The sequence below is a fragment of the Ursus maritimus genome, unplaced genomic scaffold, assembly GCF_017311325.1.
Source record: "Ursus maritimus isolate PB19 unplaced genomic scaffold, ASM1731132v1 scaffold_19, whole genome shotgun sequence".
Taxonomy (NCBI): Eukaryota; Metazoa; Chordata; class Mammalia; order Carnivora; family Ursidae; genus Ursus; species Ursus maritimus.
Genome location: NW_024424341.1, coordinates 23,926,629 through 23,954,235, shown reverse-complemented (window position 1 = coordinate 23,954,235; position 27,607 = coordinate 23,926,629). Strand labels below are relative to the sequence as shown.

The 27,607-nt window shown below is 42.7% G+C and overlaps 2 protein-coding genes and 1 pseudogene across 3 annotated transcripts in view; 1 reads left to right on the top strand and 2 right to left on the bottom strand.

The window, feature by feature from the left end:
- Positions 1 to 27,056, top strand: part of CHTF8 (chromosome transmission fidelity factor 8) — a 73,006-nt gene extending 45,950 nt beyond the window's left edge. The window contains exon 5 of the mRNA XM_040633510.1: positions 26,474 to 27,056. Coding sequence (XP_040489444.1) covers positions 26,474 to 26,606 — 133 coding nt within the window. The 3' untranslated portion in view covers positions 26,607 to 27,056. The remainder of the gene's footprint in view (positions 1 to 26,473) is intronic.
- TANGO6 (transport and golgi organization 6 homolog) overlaps positions 1 to 27,607 on the bottom strand; it is a 176,946-nt gene that overhangs the window by 9,236 nt on the left and 140,103 nt on the right. For both annotated transcript variants that reach the window (XM_040633505.1, XM_040633506.1), the window contains exon 17: positions 24,060 to 24,173. In XM_040633505.1, the coding sequence (XP_040489439.1) occupies positions 24,060 to 24,173 (114 nt within the window). The remainder of the gene's footprint in view (positions 1 to 24,059; positions 24,174 to 27,607) is intronic.
- On the bottom strand, positions 20,152 to 22,310 carry LOC103673693 (annotated as a pseudogene).

The window sequence follows — 27,607 nt, the reverse complement described above, 5'->3', positions numbered from 1 at the left end:
GATAAGCCAAGGGATATATAATTCAAAGTATTGTTGCTATTATTACTCCGATGTTGAAATAATTGGGTTTACCACCACGGGGCCAAGAAAATGAGGGGAAAGGCATGGCTCTGAAAATGAAACAGGGAGAGCAGAGGCCTATAAAAAGGTGTCAGGAAGATGAATAAATGGAGAGGAATGAGAAGAAAAGGTGTAAGAGGAGGTAAAAGCTGTGACACAGTCTGAGAGCAGAATCAGGGCCAGTGCGGGTCCCGGATACTGTGGACACTGACCGTGCTACTCCGCAGGGCTGGGGACACCAGAAGGAACTCTGTGGGGCAAGCGGACGGGAGCGAGGCTCTGAGGTCTGGGGAGCAAGCACCCTCTCTAAGATAATGGGCAGGAAACACATTGGAGAAGCAGAATGGAGGTAGACAATTTGGACCTCATTCAGGGAGCTCTGGCTTGAAGAAGAATAAACGCTTTACTGATAAAACCCAAATGCACTTTGATGGGTGTATGAAAAAGAAATTAGGGCTGATTCAAATAGCAAGACTGGGCTTTTGAGACACCTCACTGAAAGCGGTGGGAAGGTCAGTGAAGAAAGACAGGATTACTAACGTCGAAGAGATTTCTATCCATGCCTGACGGAGAAGCTCAAACATGTTGAAGTTCAGGTAGCATTATTATTAACTGGAGGTTACTGAGCTTTTCAAAACCCTTTTACTTCCAAAGTATTTTTCTCTGCTAGACCTAGAGATAAATGGCATTTTTACCCTTTCTGGATCGTGTTTAGCCACAATCTCGGGGGTCTCTCGAGCGCAAACTGGAGAAGGGGTGGGGTGGGGATGCAGGGAGTATCACGCGTGATTTTCACTCAAGAATAAGGAGAACAATTTTAACTGGTCAAGTGCCGAACGTGCTGCAGGCACATCCACAGGTCGGCAGCTGAGGGACAGAGACCAAGGCGGCCAGTGCGGTTAACCCCTGGGAGGGGTGACAGCTCAGGAGACCTAAACAAAAAGTAGGCGATTGGACACAGCTACACAACACCTAACTGTGTGCTCCTAGGCTAGCTCAGGCTGAGGCATGCCGCCCAACGCTTCGAGGGGCCAGAGCCCAGCGCCCGCAGGGGCTGCAGCCAGCTCGCTGGGGCAGGGCCAGGAGCAGCACTGCTGTGGCGCGAGGAGCAACCGCGGCAGCGTCTTTCAGAATGTCTTTAAATAGCAACCTGAGGAAGGCAGCAGCTTTCCTTCACCCCCACAGGCACGGAAATAGAACAAAGAAGGCAGGAAAAATGGCCGGAGTGTGTGCAAAGGCAGCAGGCTGCGGCTTGTGGGAGAGGAGATCGGGAGCTTTGTCCTTAAAAGGTGATTACAATCCCAGCTTTCAGACGGTACTCTGTGACCTCGTGTGGGAAAAGGGCTCCACTTTTCTGGCCCTGGAGGCTCTCCGTGCAGACACCCTGCTGAGGGCCTGTCCCCTCCCGGCGCCTAACGCCTCCCACGTGGGATTAGACCATGCCTGCAAAAGGCTCACTACGTTTCCTGAGTGTTTACTACATTTCAGTCACTGTGCTAAACCCTTCGCATAGATTATCTCATTTAATCCTATGAGGTAGGTGTTACTAGGCCCAGTTTACAAGTTAGGGGAAGGTGGGAGCGCCTGGTGGCTCAGTCAGTCCAACTCTTGATCTCAGCTCATGTCTTGATCTCAGCTCAGGTCTTGATCTTGGAGTCATGAGTTCAAGCCCCGCACTGGGCTCCACACAAACAAAAAACCAAACAAACAGATCAGGGAAAGGGGATTTAGAGTGGTTTCAGTGATTTGCTCAAGGACACAGCCAGAATTCAAACCTGTGTCTGTGAAGTCTCACTCTGCAAACCTTGCTTTGGAACATGTGCCATTACTAGGAAATCCAATATGCAGGAGGAAGCTGTGGAGAAAATGTGACTGTGTCCCTGCACCATCAATGTTGTTTATTTGGATGGAGCCTGGGCAGGCAGGAGGGGGAGCTGTAACTGGGCTCCTGGCTGACCATAAGGTTTGATTTTCCTTTGGGGCACCAGTTTGCTTTAGGGCATCCTGCATCACCCCAGGCTCAGCCAGCTTCCACAGCTTCTGGTCTAGCTTGAGTCGCCCACAAGGGAAGGACAGGTCACTCTCCTGAGGGCATTTGCTCAATGGAATTCTAGGCTCTGTGCAAGATGCTTCAGGAATAAAAGGTTAGAGAATTAGACCGAAGGTCAGAGAAAACCAGTCACAGGCACATCAGAGGCCCTGGTGGCGTTTGCATTACGTATTAATATGTACATGGCATGGACTAGACCAGAAAAAGGAACCCCTGCCACCCATACCAAAACACGGCTGCAAAGCCCAGACTTCGCCTCTGTGCAACACCATCATTCTAGTATAGTGATTCTCCACCCCTGCTGCCCATTACAATCCCCTGGAGAATGTTTAACATGGCTGGGCCCCCACCTCACACCTAAGAATCAGAATCATAGGGCTGGGACTCGGGGCTTTTAAAAAAGTTTTAATTTATTTTTATGATTCTTATGCTCTCCAGGTGACTCTAATAAGCATCCAGGATGCAGTCATGTGGGAGGTTAGGAAAAAAACACTGGGTAGGAGACTAGGAGTTATGCCATGGTTTCGAAAGTAACAACATTGCCTGGGAAAAATCTAAGTGCCAAGAACAAGGGTGATGTGATTTGGATGTAACATATTACACTTCTTGGAATTTTCTTAACTATCAACAATCAGGTTTTTACTTTCCAGAAAGGAGATGGAGTCAAAATCATTTTCGTTTAAGATTTTATTTTTAAGGGACGCCTAGGTGGCTCAGTTGGTTAAGCATCTGCCTTTGGCTCAGGTCATGATCCCAGGGTCCTGGGACTGAGTCCCATATCGGGCTCCTTTCTTGGTGAGGAGCCTGCTTCTCCTTCTGCCTGCCACTCCCCCTACTTATGCTCACTCACTCTCTCTCTGACAAATAAATAAAATCTTAAAAAAAAAGGTTTTATTTTTAAGTGATCTCTGCACCCAACATAGAGCTTGAACCCACAACCCTGAGATCAAGAGTCACACGATCCAGCAACTGAGCCAGCCAGGCAACCATCAAAATCATTTTTGACCCACAAATCGGCACTGCATCTTTTTTCCAAAATATTTAAAAAATTTGTTCTTAAACATGTGTATATGAAGTGTGATTCTGAAGACAGAGAAAGTTACAAGCTACCAACATGCGTTCTTTAAGAAAATGAAAGGCTAAAATAAATGCAGCTGCCTCCGTTGCTGGGTTAGCTGGAATTATGGCAGAAACCTCTGCCCAGACGGGAGGAATTAAGGGAAATACATGTGTTAAAATTTTGACAGACAGACACACACACACACACACACACACTGCTATATATATAGTATATACAGAGTATATCTATGGGGGTGTGTGTGTGTGCGCGCGCGCGTGTGTCAAGAAGCCAAGTTTTGAAATGCAGAAGGTTCTGGCTGCACATCAGTATTCATCCTGTCACTCTGCCTCAGGACTCCTTCTCCCCACCGATCTGGGGACAGCATGTCTGCAACCCAACTGTGATGAAAATGTTAGGCGTTTCTAAGTAAAGGGAGGTAAAATTCCCTCCTAATGAGAACTTGTTTGGACAACTTCTGTCCCTGAGAAACCTAAACGCAGGAAGAGCTTGGAAATCCCAGACTTTCCAGGTTAAGATCTAGGAAATCTATTTATCATAAAGGCAGGTACAAAGAGATGAAGAGATGTGTTCCATGCCTCTTGGAGAAAAGATTTCATGCGCTCTCTCAACAAACATTCCTTAAGCACTTATTTTGTGCAAAGCACTGTGTGAGATTTGAGGAATAGAAAAGGGAATGGAATGAGTAGTCAAATCCACGGAGACAGAGAGAATGGTGGTTGCCAGGGGCTGAGGGAGGGGAAAATGGCGAGTTCGTGTTTAATGGGTGCAGAGTTTCAGTTTCGCAAAATGAAAAGAGTTCTGTGGATGGGTGGCGCTGTTGGTTGCACAGCAGTGTGAATATATTTAAAGCTACTGAACTGTACACTTAAAAAATGGTTAAGACAGTAAATTTTGTCTTATGTATCTTTTACCACAATTAAAAGAAAAATAGTGACTGGTGTGTTCGGGGGCTCACAGTCCCCTGTTGACATCAGACATGAACAAATCACTACAGTATCTACTATAGTCCAGAGCTGATATGTAAAGTACTGCAGAGCCTGGAGAAGTGATTACGACTTTTTTTTTTTTTAAAGATGTATTTATTTTAGAGAGAGAGAGAGAGTGTGTGTGATTCAGGGTGGGGTGAGGTGGGACAGAGGGAGAGAAAGTCAAGCAGACTCCTCACTGAGCAAAGAGCCTACTCAGGCTCCATCTCACAACCCTGAGATCAGGACCAAGAGTTGACCGCTTAAATGACTGTGCCACCCAGGCGCCCTGTGATTACTAATTTTACCTGAGAAATCAGAAAAAGACTTTCCACAAAGAGTGTAAAATTTAAGTAGAGTCCTAAAGGATGAATAAAAGTTTATCAGATGGACAGGTGAGGGGAAAAGAAGGCATTCGAGGCATAAGAAATAGTAGGGACTACTCAGCATGGAGCCTGCTTCTCCTTCTCCCTCTGTGCCCCACCCCCCGCTCATGTGCGTGCATGCTCACTCTCTCAAATAAATAAAATTTTTAATTAAAAAAAAAAAGAAATATTAGGGACTAAGATGTGGAGCCAAGAAACAGTATGCAGATGATCTGGGGCTGGCATGAAGCTGTCAGGGCATTTGAGGAGAAGAATGGAAGAGGAAGAGGCAGAGAAGTCAGGGGGGATCCAGTACATAAAGGGCCTTGTATGCCATATGAAGGAGCCTGGTCTTTATCTCATGGACCAGGGTAGAAAGGCTAGCTGGGGACTGGACTTTGGCAGACCTGCATTTCAGAAAGACCCCTCTAGCTGCAGTTCCCTTACCATGCCGACTGCCCGAATACCTGTCAACCCTGGAGAATTACAGAGGTGAAGAAAGTACAGTGGGTAAGGAAACAGAAGTCCTAGGAACAGAAGTCTGTCCCAGTACACCTGGAACAGTTCACTCCTTCCTCAAGTATCATCTCAGGCTGGTTCTAATTAGTTCCATCCCAACAGCCAAGCTGGCAATAAGGTAGCCTGGATGTCCACTCAGTTCTACCTCTTACTGGCTGTTCGACCTGTGCATTTAAAAGTAAACATCTGGACCTCAATTTTCTTGCCTGTAAATAGAGTTAATAAGCATATTTATCTCACAGGGTTGTTAGGAAGATTCCACGAGATCATGAATGTGAAAACCTGGTGCTTTGCTTGGCATACAATAAGCCCCTGATAAATGTTATATTATTATTAAATACTAAACCTCAGAGAACATGCAATTTATTCAGAGCAGATTTGCTAAGAGCAAACAAACTGTGGGGTGATGAGCAATGAGCTGGAACAGACCCCAGAGCATCAATCCTGTCATTTATGTCACCCCAAGGAGGGTACACTTAGTCAGAACTCCTCCCTTTCAGAGGACGGAAGATATGAAGTGGGAAACCCACCTCTGATTGCAACCCAGAGGCCCATCTGATTATCAGAGGAGAATCGATTCCGATCAGGCTGCAGGGCAGAAGGAAAGTCCCAGGAGTCTCACTCCCCGGCCAAGCAGCCCTGAAGGTGTTTGGTCTGCTCCTTGCTTTTTTCAGTTCTGTGTACAGTATGGGAAGTTGCTGGACTGTGTAGTCCGTGGTTGGCCTGAACATTTGGCAAGAGATCGTGGAACATGAGGTAGGGCGAAAGGAAGCCAGGGTTGTTTCCTGTCTCTGCTCTCTGAAGAGTTCACTCTGGCAGGTCCTGGGAGGTCAGGGCACCTGGGTCCGAGGCCAGCCCCAAACACTCTCCTCTCACTGTTTCATCCTTCTCCAGGGCAGACAGTAAATAAGCTGTCAGGAGGTAGTCTGGCCCATTTTCCTTTTGGGTATCACATTTCCAGGATCTGAAGCAGCCTTCTGTTAGTCATGATCTGTGCAGAAAATGCCCGAGTGACTTGGTTTCTGAGTCCTTCAGATGACAGTCACTGAACATCGAGTCCTAGAGCTGTGCTGCCTGGTTTCTCTACCTCTGCTCTGTTACCAACTAGTTGTCAGTTAAGTTACTTCTCTTTTCTGTCTTAGTTTCCTCATGTGTAAAATGGGGGATATTAATCACACCTAAATGGATAATGAAGATTAAGTGAACTAATTAATGGAAAGCACTTAGATATAAGTGCTATCACATAGCAAATGCTCAAAGTATTTTTAGAGTTTCAAAATACACTGAATTTTTCAGGATTTCAACTACCATATAAACTAAGAGAAGATAATATTTTCGTTTGTTTAGAATTTTATACAGAGTAGTTTACTCTTTTGGAAAATCAAGCTCTACAATGTACTGCTGAGCTGCTAGTGTAAGACAGATGTATGATTTTATATTTGTAGGTGTTACATTCATGATGAGTCTACATATAAGAGCAACCAAATAGTTCATTGTATCTTAGAGCTGGCCTAGACATTTATGTATTAAAATATGTTATTTTAGTATAAACAACTATCCTTTGATTCCTTCTTTATATTATAATAGGACATTATATTGATTTTTAAAATATACATGTAGGTCAAGAAGCTATAAATTTCATTTCAGGAGAATAAAGGGGAAACACCAAAATATGTTATAATAATTTGTCATAATAAAAGTGTGTTGGGTCTGATATAGAGAAAGGGAGCTGACAGGAGCTATTCCAAATTTGGTGCTTAACTTGTGCTTTCTTTATGATGTCACCTAAGACACCCTGGAGAATAAGCCGAACCTTGTTCCAGGTGAATGAGTGAATTAAGTAGAAGGAAGAGGAGGAGATGTTATCCTTTGACTAGCGCTTGGCCAATATAAGCTAAGTTACCAGGAATAACTGGAAATGAGTGCCAGTTCTTCCTGGCATAAGCTTTGGAAACTTATAACCACTTGTCTCTTCATGAACTTTCTTTCCTCATTCATAAAATAAGACAGTTGGGTTATTTCCCAAAGTATGTTCCATGGAACATTATTACTTGGCATGCTTATAATGAAGAAAGGGTTCCTTGGTAAATGAGTTGAGGAAATTGTTAGTTTTCTCTGCTGCAGGCCTTCTCCGACCCTTTAATAGGTTAACATGTACCCAATCGCCAAAAGAAAAATAATATAGTCAGATGCAGCATCTTCCAAACTTATTTAACAATGAATACCTTATGTCAGAGGAGCAACTCATAAGGTTAATACGCCAAGGGAAATTTTTGTGAAATACAAGTTAAATAGTCTCTAAGGTCTCTTCCACCTTTAACATTCTAAAATTCTCAACACCCAAAGAACAAATAATCCAATCAAGAAATGGGCAGAAGACATGAACAGACATTTCTGCAAAGAAGACATCCAAATGGCCAAAAGACACATGAAAAAGTGCCGCACGTCACTCGGCATCAGGGAAATACAAATCAAAACCACAATGAGTTACCACCTCACACCAGTCAAAATGGCTAAAATTAACAAGTCGGGAAACAACAGATGTTGGCGAGGATGCAGAGAAGGGGGTACCCTCCTACACTGTTGGTGGGAATGCAAGCTGGTGCAGCCACTCTGGAAAACAGTATGGACATTCCTCAAAAAGTTGAAAATCAAGCTACCCTACGACCCAGCAATTGCACTACTGGGTATTTACCCCAAAGATACAATGTACTGATCCAAAGGGGCACCCTCACCCCAATGTTTATAGCAGCAATGTCCACAATAGCCAAACTATGGAAAGAACCCAGATGTCCGACAGATGAATGGATAAAGAAGATGTGGTATATATATACAGTGGAATATTACACAGCCATCAAAAAACGAAATCTTGCCATTTGCAACGACGTGGATGGAACTAGAGGGTATTATGCTAAGCAAAATAAGTCTATCAGAGAAAGACAATTATCATATGATCTCACTGACATGTGGAATTTAAGAAACAAGGCAAAGGATCATAGGGAAAGAGAGGGAAAAAATGAAACAAGACGAAACCAGAGAGGGAGACAAACCATAAGAGACTCTTAACTCAGAAAACAAACACGGTTGCTGGAGGGGAGGGGAAGGGGGTAGGGAGATGGGGTGGCTGGGTGATGGACACTGGGGAGGGTATGTGTTGTGGTGAGTGCTCTGTATTGTGTAAGACTGATGAATCACAGATCTGTACCCCTGAAACAAATAATACATTATATGTTAATTAAAATAATACTTTAAAAAAATAAAGAGCATTTAAAAAAATCTGAGTTTGAATGATAATACTTTATTCTTGGCCTTTTTAGATCAGATAAGAAGTGTATGGAATAGGCTATGCTACAGAAAATAAAATAGTGTAAGTCTGATGCAGAGGAGGAAGACAAACCTAGTTCTAACATATGTAGATCTATGTAAATGATTATGCAGAAGAGGCAGAAAGAGAGCAGTCTTAAATGTCAGGGCTTCCAAACTGTCACTTATGTTATCACTAGAAAAGGTTGAACATTGATATTTTAGCAGTCACAGTAAGGTACTAAGTTGTAATCTTTGCAGCTCTATTTCTCAAATCCATCATTACTGTCACATGGATCTGGCCAAGTTACTATCGAGGAAAGCTACGGGACTGTCCCCCACTCCTCGGCACTGACCCCCACCTCTTTCCTCACAGATGGGTATAGTGGAGGCTGAACATGGTTTTACACAAAACAGCATTTCCACATACCCCACCTGGCCCAGCCAAGTTGATTTGGGGATGGGCATCTGATCTTAGCTGGAGCATTAAGTTTCTTCCCTGCAACTTTTGCATTTGGGGCCAAGGAGGGAATCTCTGAGTGTTGGATGTAAGAGCAACACTGGGCCACTGTCAGTGGTCATATTGCTGCCACAGGAGGAAAGCTGGACTTTAGTGCAAAAGAACAAAGGTGAAATACAGAAGAAGCAGAGACAAGAAATGAAACATTTCCATTGCTGATTCTAGGAGTCACTGATAAACAGCTCCATCCCAGCTTTTCCCTCAACGTGACTGTTCAGCCCTTCTTTGGATGTGGTAGGCTAAAAAGTTCTCTTTGCTTAAACTAGTTCAGACTAGGTTTCTGTTGCTTAAAACCCAAAGAGTTCTGACTGTAGTCACATATATCCTCCATACCTACTTTCTTCATCTATAAAGAAGGAAGAATGGAGGCTGCCATCTGAAAGCTGATGGACCGAACACATGTGTACACTATTGCTTTTTCCTGGAACCCCACTAACATGACAGTAAAGGGATACAAAAGGGCATTAAGTTATCAGGACAAAAAGCACTAACAAGGCAATAGCAACAAAAGTTTAGATGCTAGAAAGCAGTTGGATGAATTCTAGGGTCATCATTCTGATTTGCCCAGGTTAGTAAGTTTTATATCTGCTGCACTTACATAATTATTAAGTGTCCTCTTTTGCTCTCAGAAGTGTCTAAGTTTGGATGATAAATTGATTCACTAAATCCAGAAGCAAGCCTAACACAAACTCAAAAAAGTTCTGCAGTTGATGGGTAATACCTCTTAAAATGGAGGTGAAGAGAAGCCCTGGTTGGAAGTCTGAGTAATAATCAGGTGGTCTGGTACCCGGGCGACTCCCCTTCCCCAACCACAGTAGAATCTTGGAGTTTTACCCAGAGGATCCAACCAGCGAGACTCTGGATAGATGGCCATCGGGTACCGAGAAGTATGAGGCTACCATGTTGAAAACACAAGGATTAAGTGAAAGTCTACATACTAAATGGTAAGACCACCATCCTCCTTCTTCCACTCATCTTCCAGAATCCCGGCAGCCAGGCTCATATCCTCTAGGTAGGAGACCAGATGATTCTTCTCTGACCAGCTCCAAAGAAAAGACTTCAAAATAGTCTTGGAGTCTACCAATGAAAGGAAGTCTCCTGATGAAAAGACTTGGCCAGATCGTCCTCCTCCTATAAAGTTCACCAGTCCATAAGTATCACCCATGCACAAAGGGCATCATTAACTTTTAAGTGCTGTGTTCTTAAATCTTGCAGTAAGCTTAGAAAGTAACTAGTCCAGATAAGAACAAGTGAGTGGAAGGGTGTAGGAGATATGTCTCTCAGAAGACGAAACTGTTAGAGTACTCAATAGGTTTGAATCTTTGAAGAGATTTATGAACATTTAGCATGAGGGATAAAGTGGTAATAGGTTCACATTACAGTAACAAATGTAAACCTGAGACATTTATTAACTTCAGAGAAAGCCAAGATTCATGCAAGAAAGGAAATGTAATCATAGTATATTATATGGCTCAGCTGTGGATAACAGTTACAGTCGTGATAACATAAACACTAAATGCTAATACAGCAAAAACTGTAATGTAACTATATAGGGAAAATGCGGAAGGAGAATGCATATGTTTGTGAGGAGCATGTTAATAATAATAATAACTAATATATACTAAATAATATATACTAAATGATAACTAATACATAGAATGTATAGATTCTAAATGCTTTACATAACTAAGGTCATTTAATTTTAAAAAACAACCCAATAAAGTGGTACTATTATTATCCCCATTTTACAGATGAGGAAATTGAGGCACACAGATGTCAGCTAACTTGTGTAGGGTCTCGCTGCCAGTAAGGTGTAAAGCTGGGATTCAATCCCAGACATTCTAGCTCTAGAGTCTACCTTCTAAGTCTAAGCCACTATGCTGCTTCCTTCTGTCTCACTGCAGGTCAGTTTTCTCCATTGCAGGAACATAATCACAGAGTGAATCCCACTTTCACATGTTAGTTCTAACAGGAAGTCAATAAGTGGGGTGAAGAATCAAGAAATAGCAGTGTAAGCATGCTATTTGGAAATATGGAAGTAAACATTTAAAAAAACATAATCAAATTGAAAATAATTGCTGATGGGAAGTGAGAATGGAGGGTAAGAAAGGAGGATAGGCTATGGATCTTTGAATTAAGTTTTATAAAACTGTGAATAACATTTTTGGATACAAAAATCAAAATTAAAAAACAAATATGTTAATAATAAAAAGATGAGTAACCCAATTAAAAAAATGGGCAAAGATTCTGCATTGACATTTCTTCAAAGAAGATATACAAATGGCTAATAAACTCATGAAACAATGCTCAACACCTTGAGCCACGAGGAAAATACAAATTTAAACTACACCACTTCACACCCACTAGGATGGTGATAATCCTTGTAAATGATAGACAATAACAAGTATTAACGAGAATGTGAGGCATTTGGAACCTTCATACATTGCTGGTGAGAATGAGAAATGACACAGCTGGAAAACAGTCTGGCAGTTCCTCAAAAAGTTAAACACAGAGTCACCATGTGACCCAACAATTCCACTTCTAGACATACACCCATGAGAATGAAAACATACGTTTGTGCAAAAACGTGTACACAGATATTCATGGCAATGTTATTTAAAACAGCCAAATAGTGGAAATAACCCAAAAGTCCATCAACTGATGAATGGATAAGCAAACATGGTATACTCACACAATGGAATATTATTCATCCATAAAAAGTTATGCAATCCCGATACAAGGCTACAATATGGATGAACCTTGACTGCATTATGGTAAGTGAAAGGAGCCAAACACAAAAGGTCATATGGTATGTGATTTCTTTTATATGAAATGTCTAGAAAAGGCAAATCCATAGATAGTAAGTAGGTCTGTGGTGGCCAGAGTTGGGGAAGGTGGGGAATGGGGAGGAGTGACTGCTCATGGCTACAGGGCTTCTTTTGGGGGGTAATGAAAATGCCCTGGAATTAGATAGTAGTGGTGTTTGAGCAATTTTATGAATATACTAAAAACCCTGAATTGCACACTTTAAGCTTTTTAAAAATATTTATTTATTTTAAAAGGTTTTATTTATTTGAGAGACAGACAAAAAGAGAGAGAGCGTGTACGTGCACAAGCAGAGGGAGGAGCAGAGGGACAAACAGACTCCCTGCTGAGTGTGGAGCCTGACGTGGGACTCCATCCCAGGACCTGAGATCATGACCTGAACCGAAGTCAGACGCTTAACCAACTCAGCCACCCAGGTGTCCCCTTATTTATTTTTAAGTAATCTCTATACCCAGTGTGGAGCTTCAACTCACAACCCCGAGATCAAGAGTCGCATGCTCTTCCAACTGAGCCAGCTAGGCGCCCCTGAACTGCATACTTTGAAAGGGTGAATTTTATAGATATGAGTTATACCTCAATTTAAGAAATTACATGAGGAAAAAAATATAAAATGAGGGGGAATGGGGCTACTGTGCTATCAATGAACACAGCACACTCATTTACCTCCCTTTAGGTCAGCAGCAGCGGCGTGGCGGAAGTGGCTTTATCTGCCTGGACTTGGCCTTGACTTTCTCCTGTACAGCTTCCCTTAGGTTGGCTCTGACTCCAGCCTGGCACCACTCTCTCCTGACACCTTCCAGCCCTACTCTCCCAGACGCTGGCTCAGACCCTGGGACAAATACGCTCCTGAAAAACGCCCCAGACGCTATCCAGGTTATCTAGCTGTAAATCCTCTTTAACTCAGCGGTTTAAGGGTATGACTTCTGAGTTGCCATCCCATAGACAAATCTTGTATTTGACAGACAGTAGAGATCCTTGGACAAACAAGCATTCATTAATGACTAAACATTTGGTTGTTAATGTGTGGGAATGAACATTTGAGAAGTTGTGCTTCTGGTCTGACTGGGTCTTAGGAAGGAAAAGACAGCAAATTATATTGGGCTTTAACAGAATAAGACAAGCTTCTAAATATACATAACAGGTGTAAAAAATCATCACAGTTTTTTTGGCAACCCCTTGCCGCAGAGAAGTGATGAGAACTTTGCTATTTACAGAAAAAGTAGATGGCTGAATGGGAACGGGAACTTGGTACAAGTCTCCAGTCGATTAACTAAAATGTTACTTTAAATATTCTCAGCATGGGAAAGAAACAGGTGACTGCTTAATGGATATTTTCATCCACTACTAGCGTAATTATTTGCTTTAAAATAATCTTTATTTGCTCTTTCTTTTTCTTTTCTTTTTTAAAAAAATATTTATTTATTTATTTGAGAGAGAGCATGCAGGCGCCTGCGAGACAGAGAGAAAGGGGGGGGAGGGCTAGAGGGAGAGGGAGAGACAGAATCTCAAGCAGACTCCCCACTGAGTGTGGACACTGAAATGGGGCTTGACCTCATGACCCTGAGATCATGACCTGAGCCGAAATCAAGAGTTGGTTGCTCAACTGACTGGGCTACCCAGGCATACCTATTTTATTTTAAGTAAACTCTGCATCCAATGTAGGGTTCGAATTCCCCTCCCTGATATCAAGAGTTACATGCTCTACCGATTACGCCAGCCGTGTTCCCTTAATTTGCTCTTTCTCTAAAAAATAAGAGGTTCAGAGGCGCCTGAGTGGCTCGGTCAGTTAAATGTCTACCTTCAGCTCAGGTCATGATCCCAGGGTCCTGGGATTGAGCCCTACATCGGGCTCCCTTCTCAGTGGGGGAGTCTTCTTCTCCCTCTCCCACTCCCCCTGCTGTGTTCTCTCTCTCTCAAATAAGTGAAAAATTAAAAAAAAAATAAGCAGTATTATTTGTCGTACTACATTCGCTGCTTCATAGTGATAGGGAAGAAAGGGAGAAAACAATACTGTTGGAGGTCAAATCATGTCCGAACACAGGTTAAGTCCTCTGGTTCAATAACTACAAAGCATCTAGGTTCTTCTGTGTTCTCCAGTCCAGTTGGTATCCATGAGGAAGAACAAGGTGGCATATGCAATCATAAGGTCCTCGCATGGAGTCGGAAGGCTGGAGTCTATGTAATAAAGACTGTCTTCTAAAACCTGAGATAACTGATGGTGTGACCTGGCACGATAAAGTGTAAGGTTCTAGAAGTTCCAGCCATGAAATAAACTGCCTATTCATTCAGATTGAATATAAAATTATCTTTGGTGGGTTTAAAAAAAATCATTCAAAACCCCAGCAAATCTCAGGATGCAGTAGTAGCAGTGGTGGGGATGATGACAGTAGTCCCAACAATCCCCCCAGCACCAACGATGAGGAGTCATCATCCTCACTGTTATCTTCTATATTGACAACGCTTTACAGTTTGCAGAGTTTCACATGTCATCCCATCTAATTCTTGCCACATCTGTGTCAGGAGGATAGGACTGGTGTGTAAATGAGGTTCAGAGAGGTTAAGAGATTTGCACTAAGACCAGAACTTGCACCAAGTCCAAGAGTCCAAAAAACACTCCATGTGCCTCCTTATTCTCTCTACTCAAGTGTCAGAATTAAGTTCTTTCAAGGTAAGCATGTCAGAAACACTGCTTCTCTTGTCTTCCTGAGGCTAGAGTATGTGGTACAGACACTTAAAGGAGAGAGAGGAGAAAAAGGAAGAGTGTGACAGAGAAGAGACAGCCCACACAGAACAGGCTTCTCAAGATGCAGCAATAATGCACAGGTGGAGAAGCATAAGCACAAAAGACAAAGGACTATGGAATCCTAGGGGCCCATTACGGGTTGAATAGTGTGTCCCCACTCCTGAAAGATAAGTGAGGTCCTAACCCCCAGTACCTCAGAATGTGATCTCATTTGGAAACAGTTTTTGTGATGTGACTAGTTAAGGTCATACTGGAGGAGGGGGGCCCTACTCCAGAAAGGAAGAAGGAAGCCACATGAAGACAGAGACACACGGGGAGAACACATGTGATGACAAAGGGAGAGACTGGAGCTATGCGGCACCAAGCCAATAAACGCAGAAGACTGCCGGCCAAGCACCGGGAGGCAGCGAGAGGCAAGGAGGAACTTCCCTACAGGTTTCAGAGGGTGCATGGCCCCATCAATACTTTGCGTTTGGCCTTCTAGCCTCCAGAACTAAGAGACAGTAAAGTTCTACTGTCAGTTCTTTGTTAGGCAGCCCCAGGAAACGACTACAGAGCCTGAGTGGATCTTTTCTTCTAAGACTGAAATGGAGCGGCAGCATCTCCATTGTCTGAGGGAAAAGAAGGAAGAGTTTGGGGGGAAGAGACTATTTATAAACCTAGGACTTATTTGAAAGTCCCTCTAAGCCTCTGTCTCTCTTGACACTGTGAACAGTGTCCAACGAATGCTGAATTCTTATTAAATGTCTTTTATGAATAATACCAACACTGTAAACAGCCAGGCCCTGGCCAGTAGCAGATGATCAACAGAACTGCCGCCCTGGTCCACCGGCCGGAGCTTAACGCTCCCAGGAAGGGAAGAGGCTCTTTAATTTCAGTCCTGGAAGGGCTCTCTCTTCCAAGCCCTTTTTCAAAGTTTATAGGGGAATAATTACTACCTGGATCCCAGTCATGTTTATATAAATGTTCTTTTCATTTACTCCTCACACAGGGCCTTGGAGCTGTTAAAAAGAGCAGTGTGTGAAACTAGCTCTGGGAGGAAACTGGGCCCGTTTACTGTACTCACAGCACAAAAACCACACCAAATGTTGTCAAAACAACTTTCAGGATAGAACAAAACCAATAAAAGGAAGGAAAGTTTCCATTCCATGTGTCCATTTACTTATAACTTGCCATTCGTGCTGTGTCAGAGATTAAGCGTCATGTCCTCCTCCGGTCCCAGTTCTCGCTCTGGACAGACAGGAAAACAAGGTGAACCTGGGACTCACGCACTCAGTCTTCTGGATGGACCATGGGTAACTGCTGTCACCAAAAATGCCTAACATCATACGTGAGCCATTTCTTTTCTTTTTCTTTTAAGTCAGGGTTTGCCTTCTCTCTGACAAAGAACTAGGAGAGTAATCTCCAAATACACAAACGTTAGTGAAACCACTATTCATAATGTTATCAGGAAGAGGCTTCTGTCATCAGAGTCCATCACTGGACTCAAAGAAGGAATTCAAAATCATTCCTGAGGGGAGGCCTGGGTTTAGCTCAGAACCTGACTCAGCCATCAGTTAATAATTAATCCAAACTCATCTCCCTGAAGATGTTTCCAGGGCTTGCTTATTTTTGAAGACAGGACCTGGTGTTAAGACTTGTTATCATCTTGAAGGAATGAATCCTAAAGCTACTTATCTTCTACTAGACATAGTATAGACTGTTTTTTTACCTAAAATGAGTGAATATAAGGAAGAAAAGCTATGCTCTAGGAATTACTTTTTAATATTAAAAAGCAAGGGAGAAAGTTTCAATATAAAATGCTGGCACTTTTTAAAAAGATTTTATTTTATTTTATTTATTTTATTTTATTTATTTTATTTTATTTTATTTTATTTTATTTTATTTTATTTTATTTTATTTTATTTTATTTAAGTAGGCTCCACGCCCAGTGTGGAGCCCAATGCGGGACTTGAACTCACAACCCCTAGATCAACACCTGAGCTGAGATCAGGAGTTGGAGACTTAATAAAATCTTCAGGGGAGCCTGACTGGCTCCACTGGTTAAGCCTCCAACTCTTGGTTTCTGCTGAGGTCATGATCTCAGGGTCGTGGGATTGAGCCCTGCGTCAAGCTCCACGCTCAGTGGGGAGTGGGATTGAGCCCTGCGTCAGGCTCCATGCTCAGCGGGGAGTCTGCCTGGGATTCTCTGAGTCCTCTCCCTCTGCCCCTCCTCATACATACATACATACATACATACATACATGATTTTATTTTTCAGTAATCTCTATACCCATTGTGGGGCTTGAACTCACAACCCCAAGATCAAGAGTCGCATAAATTGCTGCCACATTTAGTTACTGTAAACCCATGTGCAAAGTTCTCAAGTACTTCACGGTTCTTCCAAGAAGTCAGCTTTCTGTAAACTATGTAGAGGACTGTAGTAGTAGTCATCTAAATAAATCTAGAACTATAGTCAGTCCCAAATCACTCATTCTTTTTTTAAGATCATCAACTTTTTTTTTTTTAAAGATTTTATTTATTTATTTGACAGAGACAGAGACAGCCAGCGAGAGAGGGAACACAAGCAGGGGGAGTGGGAGAGGAAGAAGCAGGCTCATAGCAGAGGAGCCTGATGTGGGGCTCGAACCCAGAACACCGGGATCATGCCCTGAGCCGAAGGCAGACGCTTAACCGCTGTGCCACCCAGGCGCCCCAAGATCATCAACTTTTTTTTTCCCTATTGTCTACAGCCAATTCTCATTATTCATGGTAGCTGTGTTCTATAAAGTTGCCATGAACACTGAATTAGTGGATACTGAACCATGGCTCCTAGGGGTAATACAGGTTTAGGTTTCTGAGAGCATCTGGTCACTCCAGATCACTTACTTTTTAAATCTTTTTTTTCTCTCTCTCTTCTTCCTATTCGATCATCTCTATTGTTCTATCTGCTTTTAATTCCATTCAGGAATTCAAATTCAGGTATTGTAGTTTTCAGTTCTAGAACTTCCATTTGGCTCTTTTTTTTTTTTATCATCTCTATTTTTTTCTTTGAGATTTCTTTTTTTATTTTTAGAATTATTATTTATTTAAATTCAATTAATTAACATATAGTGTATTATTAGTTTCAAAGGTAGAGTTCAGTGATTCTCAGTCTTACATAATATTTGCTGAGATTTCTATCTTTTTATTGATTGTAGGCATTTTTCTCTTCTACATCATTAAGGATAATTATAATAGCTGCTTTAAAATCCCAATATCAGGATTATCTTGGGGTTGATCTCAGTTGATTTTCCTTTCTATTGAGAATACTTCCATTTTTCTGGCTTTTCATATATTGAGTTATTTTGGACTATATCCCAGACATTATGAATGTTAAATTAAGAAGACCCTAGATTTTGTTCTTCTCCAATTACTGGTTTCTGCTTTTTTTTTTTTTTTAAAGCGGGCACTTAACTTGCTCGGTTCAGGGGTCAGTTCTACCTGTAGGCAGACAGAATTTGCGACACCTTTCTTTGGATCTGTCCATTCCAGGATTTCCCTTCTCTGTCCTGGAGCTGTGGTTTCCCCAGATTCAGTGTCCTGGTTCCCCAGGCTAGAAAGACTATGATATCTCTACCAGCGCCCCTCTTGTATTGCATCCGTTCCCAAATAGACTTGTCCCTGAGTTAAAAGCCAAGAAAATGGAAACTGTCCAGTGCTTCTGCTCTGAGCAGAGACTCCCCGTGAGAATCTGCCTACAGTTGCACACTCTCCAGTGTCTCAAGGTAGCTGCTTACTACAGTATATCCAGAACTTACAGTTGTTATCTGAAGGACGGCCTGCCTGGTAGACTATTATTCAACCATTACTGCCCCAATTATTCATTATTGTCTTTGGAATGAATTTATGAAAATGGATGTTTTAAACACCTACAATACTTAAACAAGCCACTTTGCAAAAACCTGGGAAGATCTGGATACTTAGGCACAATTTTTTCCAATCTGTTGCTCAGGTTACGTAACCCTCTCCATGTTGAGGAGGGCTGTTCTTAACTCTGAGGCCAACAGAAGGGACAGGTCTAAACACACCTCCTCCCCTGCATACTCCCAGTAAATTTAATTTTCAGTAACAGTAAGGTAGAATGGGTTAAAAGGGAGTTGCTTCTGGCTTCTCCTGGGCTTCAGGCTATCATGGGGATAAATTAACAGTTAACAGCCAAAACAAGGCTAAGCAGAGAAAATAAGTTTCAGTAAGAGAGTGAATGCAGTATCTCCCTCCAGTGTGGATATTGTGCTGATTGCACAAGATTCTGGCTACTTTCAAATGAGTGGGGGTGGTGATGTCTTCCTTTCTGATCCCAATCTATCTCCTGATCGCCTCTGAACACCCACCTCTTACTGGACTCTCTGCCTCCTTTCCAAGCTGCCAGAACCACAGAGGTCCTTGGCGGGCATATCTACCACCAAGAGAAAATTTACTGAAACCTGGCATTATCTTTTGGCACTCCATAACTTCAGAAATGGTGATTAGAAGGGAAACACCACACGCACACGTGCGCACGTACACACACACACACACACATACACACACACACACACACACACACACGACTTCATCAACAAAGTGGCATTTTATTTCAGCTGTTCCTGGGGGCAAAACAGCAGAAAAGATAAATCCCAGATTGAAAGCTTTGTGGTGATCTCCGTTTCTCATTAAAGTGCCGCTGATTATAATCACACCTACGATTACAAGATTTAATACACCTGGTCTTAAGGATGCACCAGGAAGAGGAATCATACATTTATCCCATCCCATTTCCTTTTCTTTATTCACTGAGTAAGCACAATTTATAAATTTAAGTGAGTGCAAGATAGAGCTGGTTTGGAGAACAGGAGAGAGGTTTTCCATTCACACGGTTTTTTGAAAGTGATGATAATCTTCCATGGCCACAAATTATTTTAGCACTGGTGAGACCAGGACTGTTGCTTTCATTGGCTACACACAGATGTGAGAAATCTGGATAGAGTTTCTATTCTCTCACTTTACTAACCAGATATTTTGCTGTGCGAACACACACATGCACACTCTCTCTCTCACTCACTAAGGGTGTGTGCACTTATAGAGGGTTTTTTGCCACTTTTGTCAAAATTCATTTTTATTAATAGAAAATAAACATTTATTCCTGTTTCAGTTGTTATACCTGAAGTCGCTAATAAAAAAAAAAGTAATTTAAAATAATCACTTAATCGGGGCCCCTGGGTGGCTTAGTTGGTTAAGCGTCTGCCTTGGGCTCAGGCCATGATCCCAGAGTCCTGGGATCAATCCCCCCACGTTGTTGGGCTCCCGGCTCAGGGGGGAGCCTGCTTCTTCCTCTCCCTCTGCTTGCCACTCACCCTGCTTGTGCTCTCTCTCTGTCAAATAAATAAATAAAATCTTTTTAAAAATCACTTAATGATCCTGTTTTGACTAAGGCAATTGAAACTGTGGCTTTAAAAAAAAATGTTCATGGGGCGCCTGGGTAGCGCAGTCGTTAAAGCGTCTGCCTTCGGCTCAGGGCGTGATCCCGGTGTTCTGGGATCGAGCCCCACATCGGGCTCCTCCGCTATGAGCCTGCTTCTTCCTCTCCCTCTGCTTGCCACTCACCCTGCTTGTGCTCTCTCTCTGTCAAATAAATAAATAAAATCTTTAAAAAAAAAAAATAAATAAAAAAATAAAAAAAATAAAAAAAAATGTTCAATGGGGCGCCTGGGTACCCCAGTCAGTTAAGCGTCCAACTCTTGATCTCAGTTCAGGTCTTGACCTCAGGGTAGTGAGTTCAAGCCCTGAACTGGGTTCCTCAATGGGTATGGCACCTACTTTAAAAAAAAAAAAAAAAGCAAGAAAAAGAAATATTCAGCACCATTTGCTCATAGGCCTTTCAGTATTTGTTCTGAAAGTTTCTGGAACTTTCCTATCTGTAAAGTACAGGGATTACTGAGCTATATGAGGAAGCCTCTCTGAAACAACCAATGAGAAGTTAAGCAATTGTCATAAAAGGAATCAGTGTATATTTAGAACGGTAACTTGGACTATACAACGATCCCCTCCTCTACAGCTCAGGATGGACATGCTTCTAATCACTGAGATATGAAGAGTCAGACTGTTATTTGCTGTTAGAATTAGCTAATAACAGTAAATCTCTGGCACAGATGCTACTAGTCCTTAATATCCTGTGATTTTAGGAAATTCTGTAAATAGTTTGGATTTAATCCAATTTATTCAGAAATTAAACATGCTTAAAAGGTTCACTACTCTGCCAGAGTATCTGCTGGTTTAATACCCTTATAAAATACATATAGTATGTGTAGATAAATCATAGTCTTAAAGTATACTTAGAATACTGCATTATTCAAATCAAAAACTAGTTTAACAAAATGTCTATAATCAAAAGCAGCTAATGAAACGAAATCCAAAGTTATGACAAGGGAGACTCACTCTCACTTGAAGCTGTGTTGCTTAGAGAACTTTAAAAGCATGTATCTTAAAGCCATTCAAGGACAGGTATGGAGACACCCTCTCCTCATTCTTTACCATAAGATTCCAACCAAGGACGGGCCAGAAATTAGTATTTCTAAATATTTCAGAAGAGTCCACAGAAGTGTTCAAAAGACTTTTGAGAATGTCTGTCTGTCTGTGTGAGAAGTAGCACTCATCAGAGGCACCAAGACAGAGGCAAGTCCATACACTCACTCCAGTGTGAGAAGAATGGGAGGTGGACTGTTAGGTCATCCTTAGCCAGAGCTTCTGCAGGCTTTTAACTACATGCTGCCTACCCATGTGAGTCAGGTGCACTTTTGCGACAGAATAGTGTTTGGTGGCCAGGACCTCTTTGGGGCATTTCTTCCTAAGTGGAATACACAACATAAGGGAGCAGGGGAGGTAACACAGGGAAGTTACTCTTTCCAGCTCAGAAGGAGTTGATGAGGTCACATATGTACTGAAGAAGCCCATGGGATCCTCTAGCTGTGGATAGTGACTAATGTGGTCATCCAGAATCGGAAGGTTTTCCTACACAGCTCCCAAAACTCTGGGTAGAGATTCATGGGATCCAATGGCCCATAGATAAAATGAATGGGAACAGTTACAGAAGCAAGAGCTCCCATCTGGCGTCTTCTAAACCTTCTCTGGCTGATGTAGTGTAAGAGACTGACGGTAACTAAATTCTGTCATTGTTGGGTATCGCTGCTCACATGGCCCACAGCTCACTCTCAGAGCATTGCGTGTATGGCCCAAAGACTGGGGTGAGACTTTGGGAGAGTACAAAGAAGTTCATCAATCATGTGAAGGGGTGACAGCATGCCTCCGTTTTTGAGAAGCTTTTGGAGAAGGAGAGGATGGTGAGTCTCAGGAAATATACCTCCATTTGACAGCCAGAGATTCTTCATGGCAAGCCGACCAGATCGGTCCTGCTTGAACCTATAGAGCACCTCTTGAGCAATGATATCTCTGTCATCATGAGACAAAAGGTTGGTCCTGTGGTTCTGGAGCCCCAGATGCTGCAAAAGTGCCTCCACAATGCTTGCCTGCTCAAATATGGAAAAGTGACGTGGTCTTGGTTTGTCGGTGAAGCCAAAGCCCAAGAAATCAAGGACAATCACTCAATAAAACCCCAGGGTCAGACCTTCCCAAATCTTGTACCAATCATAGCTGGAAGTTGGAAACCCATATAAAAGCACATCTCAGGACATCTAATCACACCCAGAGTCTTGGTAGAAGATGTGCAGTCACTTGCAGGTGAAAAATTTGCCTGACAACTTCTATGAGTGAAGAGCAGAAGAAAGCTGGGGGTGGTGGGAGTGGTGGTGGTGGAATATGCAGATAGGCTGCAGGCCGGGGCACAGCAAGCAGCCCCACCTGGACCCACTACTCCCTCATCCTGCGGAGGTGACCTTGGTGCTCCAGGGCGGCGTTTTATCCCATGCTGCCTGGCATAGCAGTGTGGAGCACCCGGTGCCACGGTGCCCACAGCAGAGCAGGGCCGGCCGTCATCCGGGCACTGCCTACAGCCCAATGAGGGCTGTGCCGGCCACAGGAAACAGTGAGTAGTGAGAAGCACCGGGATGTGCTGGTTGCCGCAGCCCACAACTAGAGTTTTATAGATTTATTTTAATAGTGTTATAACTCATATTTTAAACTAAAATTTTATTTTGAAATAACTTTAGATTTACAGACAAGTTGTAAAGACAGCATGGAGAATTCCTGTATAACCCTTAGCCAGTTTCCCCTATTGTTAACAACTTACATAACCATGGGGTATTGGGCAAGAGTTTTGTAGATCTTTTTTTTTTTTTAAAGATTTTATTTATTTATTTGACAGAGAGAGAGACAGCCAGCGAGAGAGGGAACACAGGCAGGGGGAGTGGGAGAGGAAGAAGCATTCTCCCAGTGGAGGAGCCTGATGTGGGGCTTGATCCCAGGACTCTGGGATCACGCCCTGAGCCGAAGGCAGATGCTTAACGACTGAGCTACCCAGGCGCCTCTAGATCTTTTTTTTTTTTTTTTAAAGTAGGCTCCACGCCCAGTGTGGAGCCCAACTAGGGGTCTAACTCACGAACCTAAGATCCAGACCCTGAGATTAAGACCTGAGCTAAGCTCAAGAGTCGGATGCTTAACCGACTGAGCCACCCAGATGCTCCAAGAGTTTTGTAGATCATGAGGATGGATGAAAAACACTTTCTTAGTTCCTTGTTGTAGAGCAGATTCTCATCAAGGGCAGTGTGTATACGATAGCAATTTATTTAATTAATCTGCGTTACAGAGTTGTGATCTGTGTGTCCCCACCACCATCAAGGTCGTAGATAATAGCTAGGGGATAACTCATGAGTCCATGCTTGCAAAAATGGTGTCAGGCACTTGACATGGCACAATTCTATCATGAGTAAAGCCTGTAGGTCTGACAAAACAAACATTCTTCTAACGGCTTCACTGACAGTTAAATACTCATGTGCCAGCCACAGATGAGCAATGTGGATGCCAGAAAGTAAATTATTAATGTAAACTCTCTCTATAAACTCAACTGGGAATGAGTTTCCATTAAAATCAAGAGGAAAATTAATTTAGAGGTCACTCATTCTTAGCACACACATGGATATATATACTTTCTTCCCGTATGGGCCATACACTGGGGAAAAATCCAGCCAGACCCACTTGGAGGAGGAAAAAAGTTCAATTTCTGCAGGAACTAAAATCTCTGGGATTGAATTCACAGCTAGAAAGGAAACATTTACATGAGGACCTTCAGTGATGCAGCTTGAACAATGAAATGAGTCAGGAAGACAAGTCACTAAAGTTCAGGCTACAGAGGCAGGCTTAGTGTGCTCCCGTTAGCTCACCTGGAAATCGCCCCTCTGAGAAGAACGCCAGGACTCAGAGTGGCAACCTAGAAACCTGTGCTCTGGTGTTCCTGCAGCGGTTAATGTATAGTTTGCCTACTGCTACAGAGGAAATAGGGACTCTCACTAAAGATGCAAACAGTATTCCTGCTACAAAATAAAATCTCTGCTGATGGATTCATCTCAGGCATCCATCCAGGGAAAAGAGCTGAGGCTGCCTTGATGAAAAGAAGACTGATAAACAGATAAAAACCAAAAAGGTAGGGAAGCTGCAAATGGTAAGGAACTGACTTACCTCAGTAGCTTTCTGGCTGAGGCCCCGAAGCAGCAGCACAATCACGTGGACAGCAGCTCTGCGCACTTGAACTTCATGGTCTGTTTTAGCCACAGCAATCAGGCAAGCTGTTACCTACGAGGGTGAGAGAAAAAGTCAATAAAAATCAGGATTGCATAATTACCTAAAGCTTTTCAACTGGGTTCCACTTTCTACACGTTCATCATGAACAATCTGGCGTAGAGAGGGGTGGATAGTTTCCTCAATAAAGAGGGAGAGATCTAGTGGTGGAGATCCTGATTAAGTTTGGCTTTTCTGGAAAAGGGCAAAATCTGGTTTGGAATTCAGGATGAAGATTAGGGAGTTGGAAGGGATATGCGTATATAATAAAGGTATGGTCAAAATCAAATATTTCCTCAAAAATGGGAAGAAATGTTACTTGTCCCCCTTTGGGACACTACATCGAAAGAAGGAAAGATGGCCCAAAACACAAGTGGCTTCAAGGGAGTGAGGACCATGGAGATTTAGCTGAGCAGGCTTCAGAGTTCAAGGCCCTGCATGAATATGAATGCGCTAGTGATGGAAGTTAGAGCCAGAGATAGAGAAATACATAAACATTCAAACTGATCTTCTTTAGCATGTTCGGATGCCCCGGCCTGCAAATCTAGCGTACCCCACCATGTCAGTCACCCAGGGCCAATTTCAGAGTCTCCCTGGGCTTCTTCATGTGTGGATTAGGTCTTTCAATGCTCATTTGCTTTAAGAGACAGCTCTACAACAGAAAAGACTAGAAACTACTAGCACAGCATGGTGCCAGATATATAGCTAATAATTACATGCCATAAAATAAGAACGTTTCTATACCCTGTTACCACCCTGCCCCCACCCCACTCCTGGTAAGTGCAAAAATATTTTAAAACCTCAATAAAAAGATACCACTAAAAATAATGGCAAAAAACTTTTCTGAGGTATTCATGCAAGACTTAAAAATTAAAAACAAAAATCTTGAAAGTGTGACCAGTGGCAGCAACAATCTGAAGGTAAGTCTATATTATTCAACAGGTCTCTCACATACTTTATTTCATTTACTGCGTGAGTAGTATTTCTTGGCCAATCATGGAAGGATTTCTAACCATGATAAGGAAATAGCCAGATTGTGTGTTTGGAAACATGTATAAATACATATTATGTTTAAAGAATGGTTTTTTAAAAGGTTTAAAAAAAGAATACAGGCACAAATGGGGAAATAGGCTTGTGCAGAAAATTTAACTATGCAGGTTGTATTTTTCACAGCTTTCAAACAGTTGGGCATAGTTCAAAGTGTCTAATTAATCAGTGATGGCAGTGAGATTAGAAGAAGTAGCTTGTTCTTAAATATAATTGCATCTGTGATGTATTGGCACTTAATCAAGTTGTACATCTATTAGACAAACTTGCATCTTGCAAGTGAAGGGAAATCCCAGAAAAGCTCAACTCTTTGGGGGCTGTTTTTCAATAAGATCCAGCAAACTGCTTCTGCTTTTGACCTGGGACACCCTGACCCAAGGCCATCAGTGGCTTCCATGCCTCTGGCATTAACGGTAGAAGCAATTCAGTCCTAGGAGAAATTCCTTGGGCAACCTCCAAGCGGGTAACAATATAATAGCTACCTCCACTTGCAGGCTTAGTATTTACAAGGTAAGAGCTGAAATCAGAGAGACAAGTCAGAGCTAGGCCTGAGTCCTTCTTAACATATGGAAGTTTAGCTTATTCAGTCTGGTAACTAGAGCACGAAAACCAGCCTGGGGCCACATAATGTGCAGATGCTCCCAAGCCTTTTGCCTGCCTCCTTCTGGGTTTAGTTTGGGGCCACGGTTTCCACATTTGGTGGATTAAGTCTTCCTGGCCCAGAACCTTGCTGGTGTCCAGCTTTGCCACCTCTGTTTTCCCATGCTGCGCTGAGCAGGCCATGCTTGTGCCTCAGCCCTCAGTGGGTCTAGCTTTGGCTGTGGGGCATTAATTCCACAACTGGGATAGGCAGAAGAATCCTGACTGGAAAAGGGCTTCCCCTGCAAGGCCAAAGCTTGAATCCTTGTGCCACTTTGAAGGTATGATTGGGAGAGGAGGTTATTACAAGCCTTGCTGAGATCAGCTGGAAGGCCTCCTGCTTGCTCCGAGCTGTTAGTGATTTACGCACCAGACAGGGCCCAGCCCATCTGCAATCAGCCCTCCGGGATGATCAGGAAGAGGCTGTAAACAGAAGAGTGTTCACGAACCTTCCTCAACCCCTGTCACAAGGACCAAATCCTATGAAATGTATGATGGTCAATTATGCAAAATGTTTTCAAAGCATCAGAATTTTACTATGTTCTTGCAGATATCATTAAGAGACAAGAACGGCCTTCTGTTCAGGTCAAGCTCCCGTCACCAACTGGTAATATGTTGCTTTCCTGCAGGCCACTGGAGCAGACCCCTCGTCAAAGCCTGGATGCAGGGAGGATACATGGCCACTCTCTTCCATCTACCCAGTCTGAACAAATCACTCCCATAGTTAGTTTCTCACACCTTCAACCCCAAGGACACACTTAACATTGCCTTCAACCTCTAAAGGGCTTGGCGAATAGATAGATGATGTAAGGTCTTTACTAATTTATGAACTGGTGTAATATTTCTATTTTGTTTCTAAGTCCTCCCAGAGGGCGAAACCCACCCTATGTGATCTTCATGTTGCCTGCCTTCAGGGTCAGTGTACCTATTCTAATAAACCACACTGTGGAAGGCTTTCTCGTCACTGGCTAAAATACTTAATTCATATCCACTTCTGAGAGCCATACAAAGAAGAAGATGATGACTATTCTGGAAATACTAAAAATCAGTTTAAGCTATTTAACACTTGATAGGAACCAACAGAAATAAGGAAAAATATCACTCTCCAAATAGCTGGCACATACCAAGCATAATCAGAACCATATAAAGATAATACAAATGGCAAGATTACGACAAATCAACTTTGGGAAATTCCAGGAGAGAAGCACCAGAGTTGAGGTATGGATCATGAAAGCATGACTTCAATTTTCCAACTGCATCTTCATCCCTTTTCCTAGAGCTTGCTTTATTAAAATTTCAGTTGGTCTGCTAACTTACCTGAAACTAAATTACCTGTCCTTCCATTTTATAAACAAAGAAACCTTAAGAACAAAAGCAGTGTAGTCTCCAATTCATACATGTTCAGCTTGGTCACTAAACCCACCATGAAGAAGAGCCTGATGGCTACTTGAGCTTCCTCGGGGTTCCCGAGGACATTTACTAGAGTCCTCATCTCAGGGGTCCACCTGTCCTCAAACTGCACCTAGGCAACTGCAACCATCATGGCAAGACTGGTAATCAATTTGGACCATTCAGTGGGGTCAGAGGTGATGGCTTTGCATCAGACCCCAAAGCTCAGGTTTATGGAATTCTGGGCGCCACATTTCAAGTGGATTGCCCCACGGACTTCTCACCTAGGGCATATCTTACTTGCCATACTGAGGATGGGCCTCTCACTGTGGTTCCTTTAAATCACAGTTACTTCCCATAAAGAGTGATAAAGA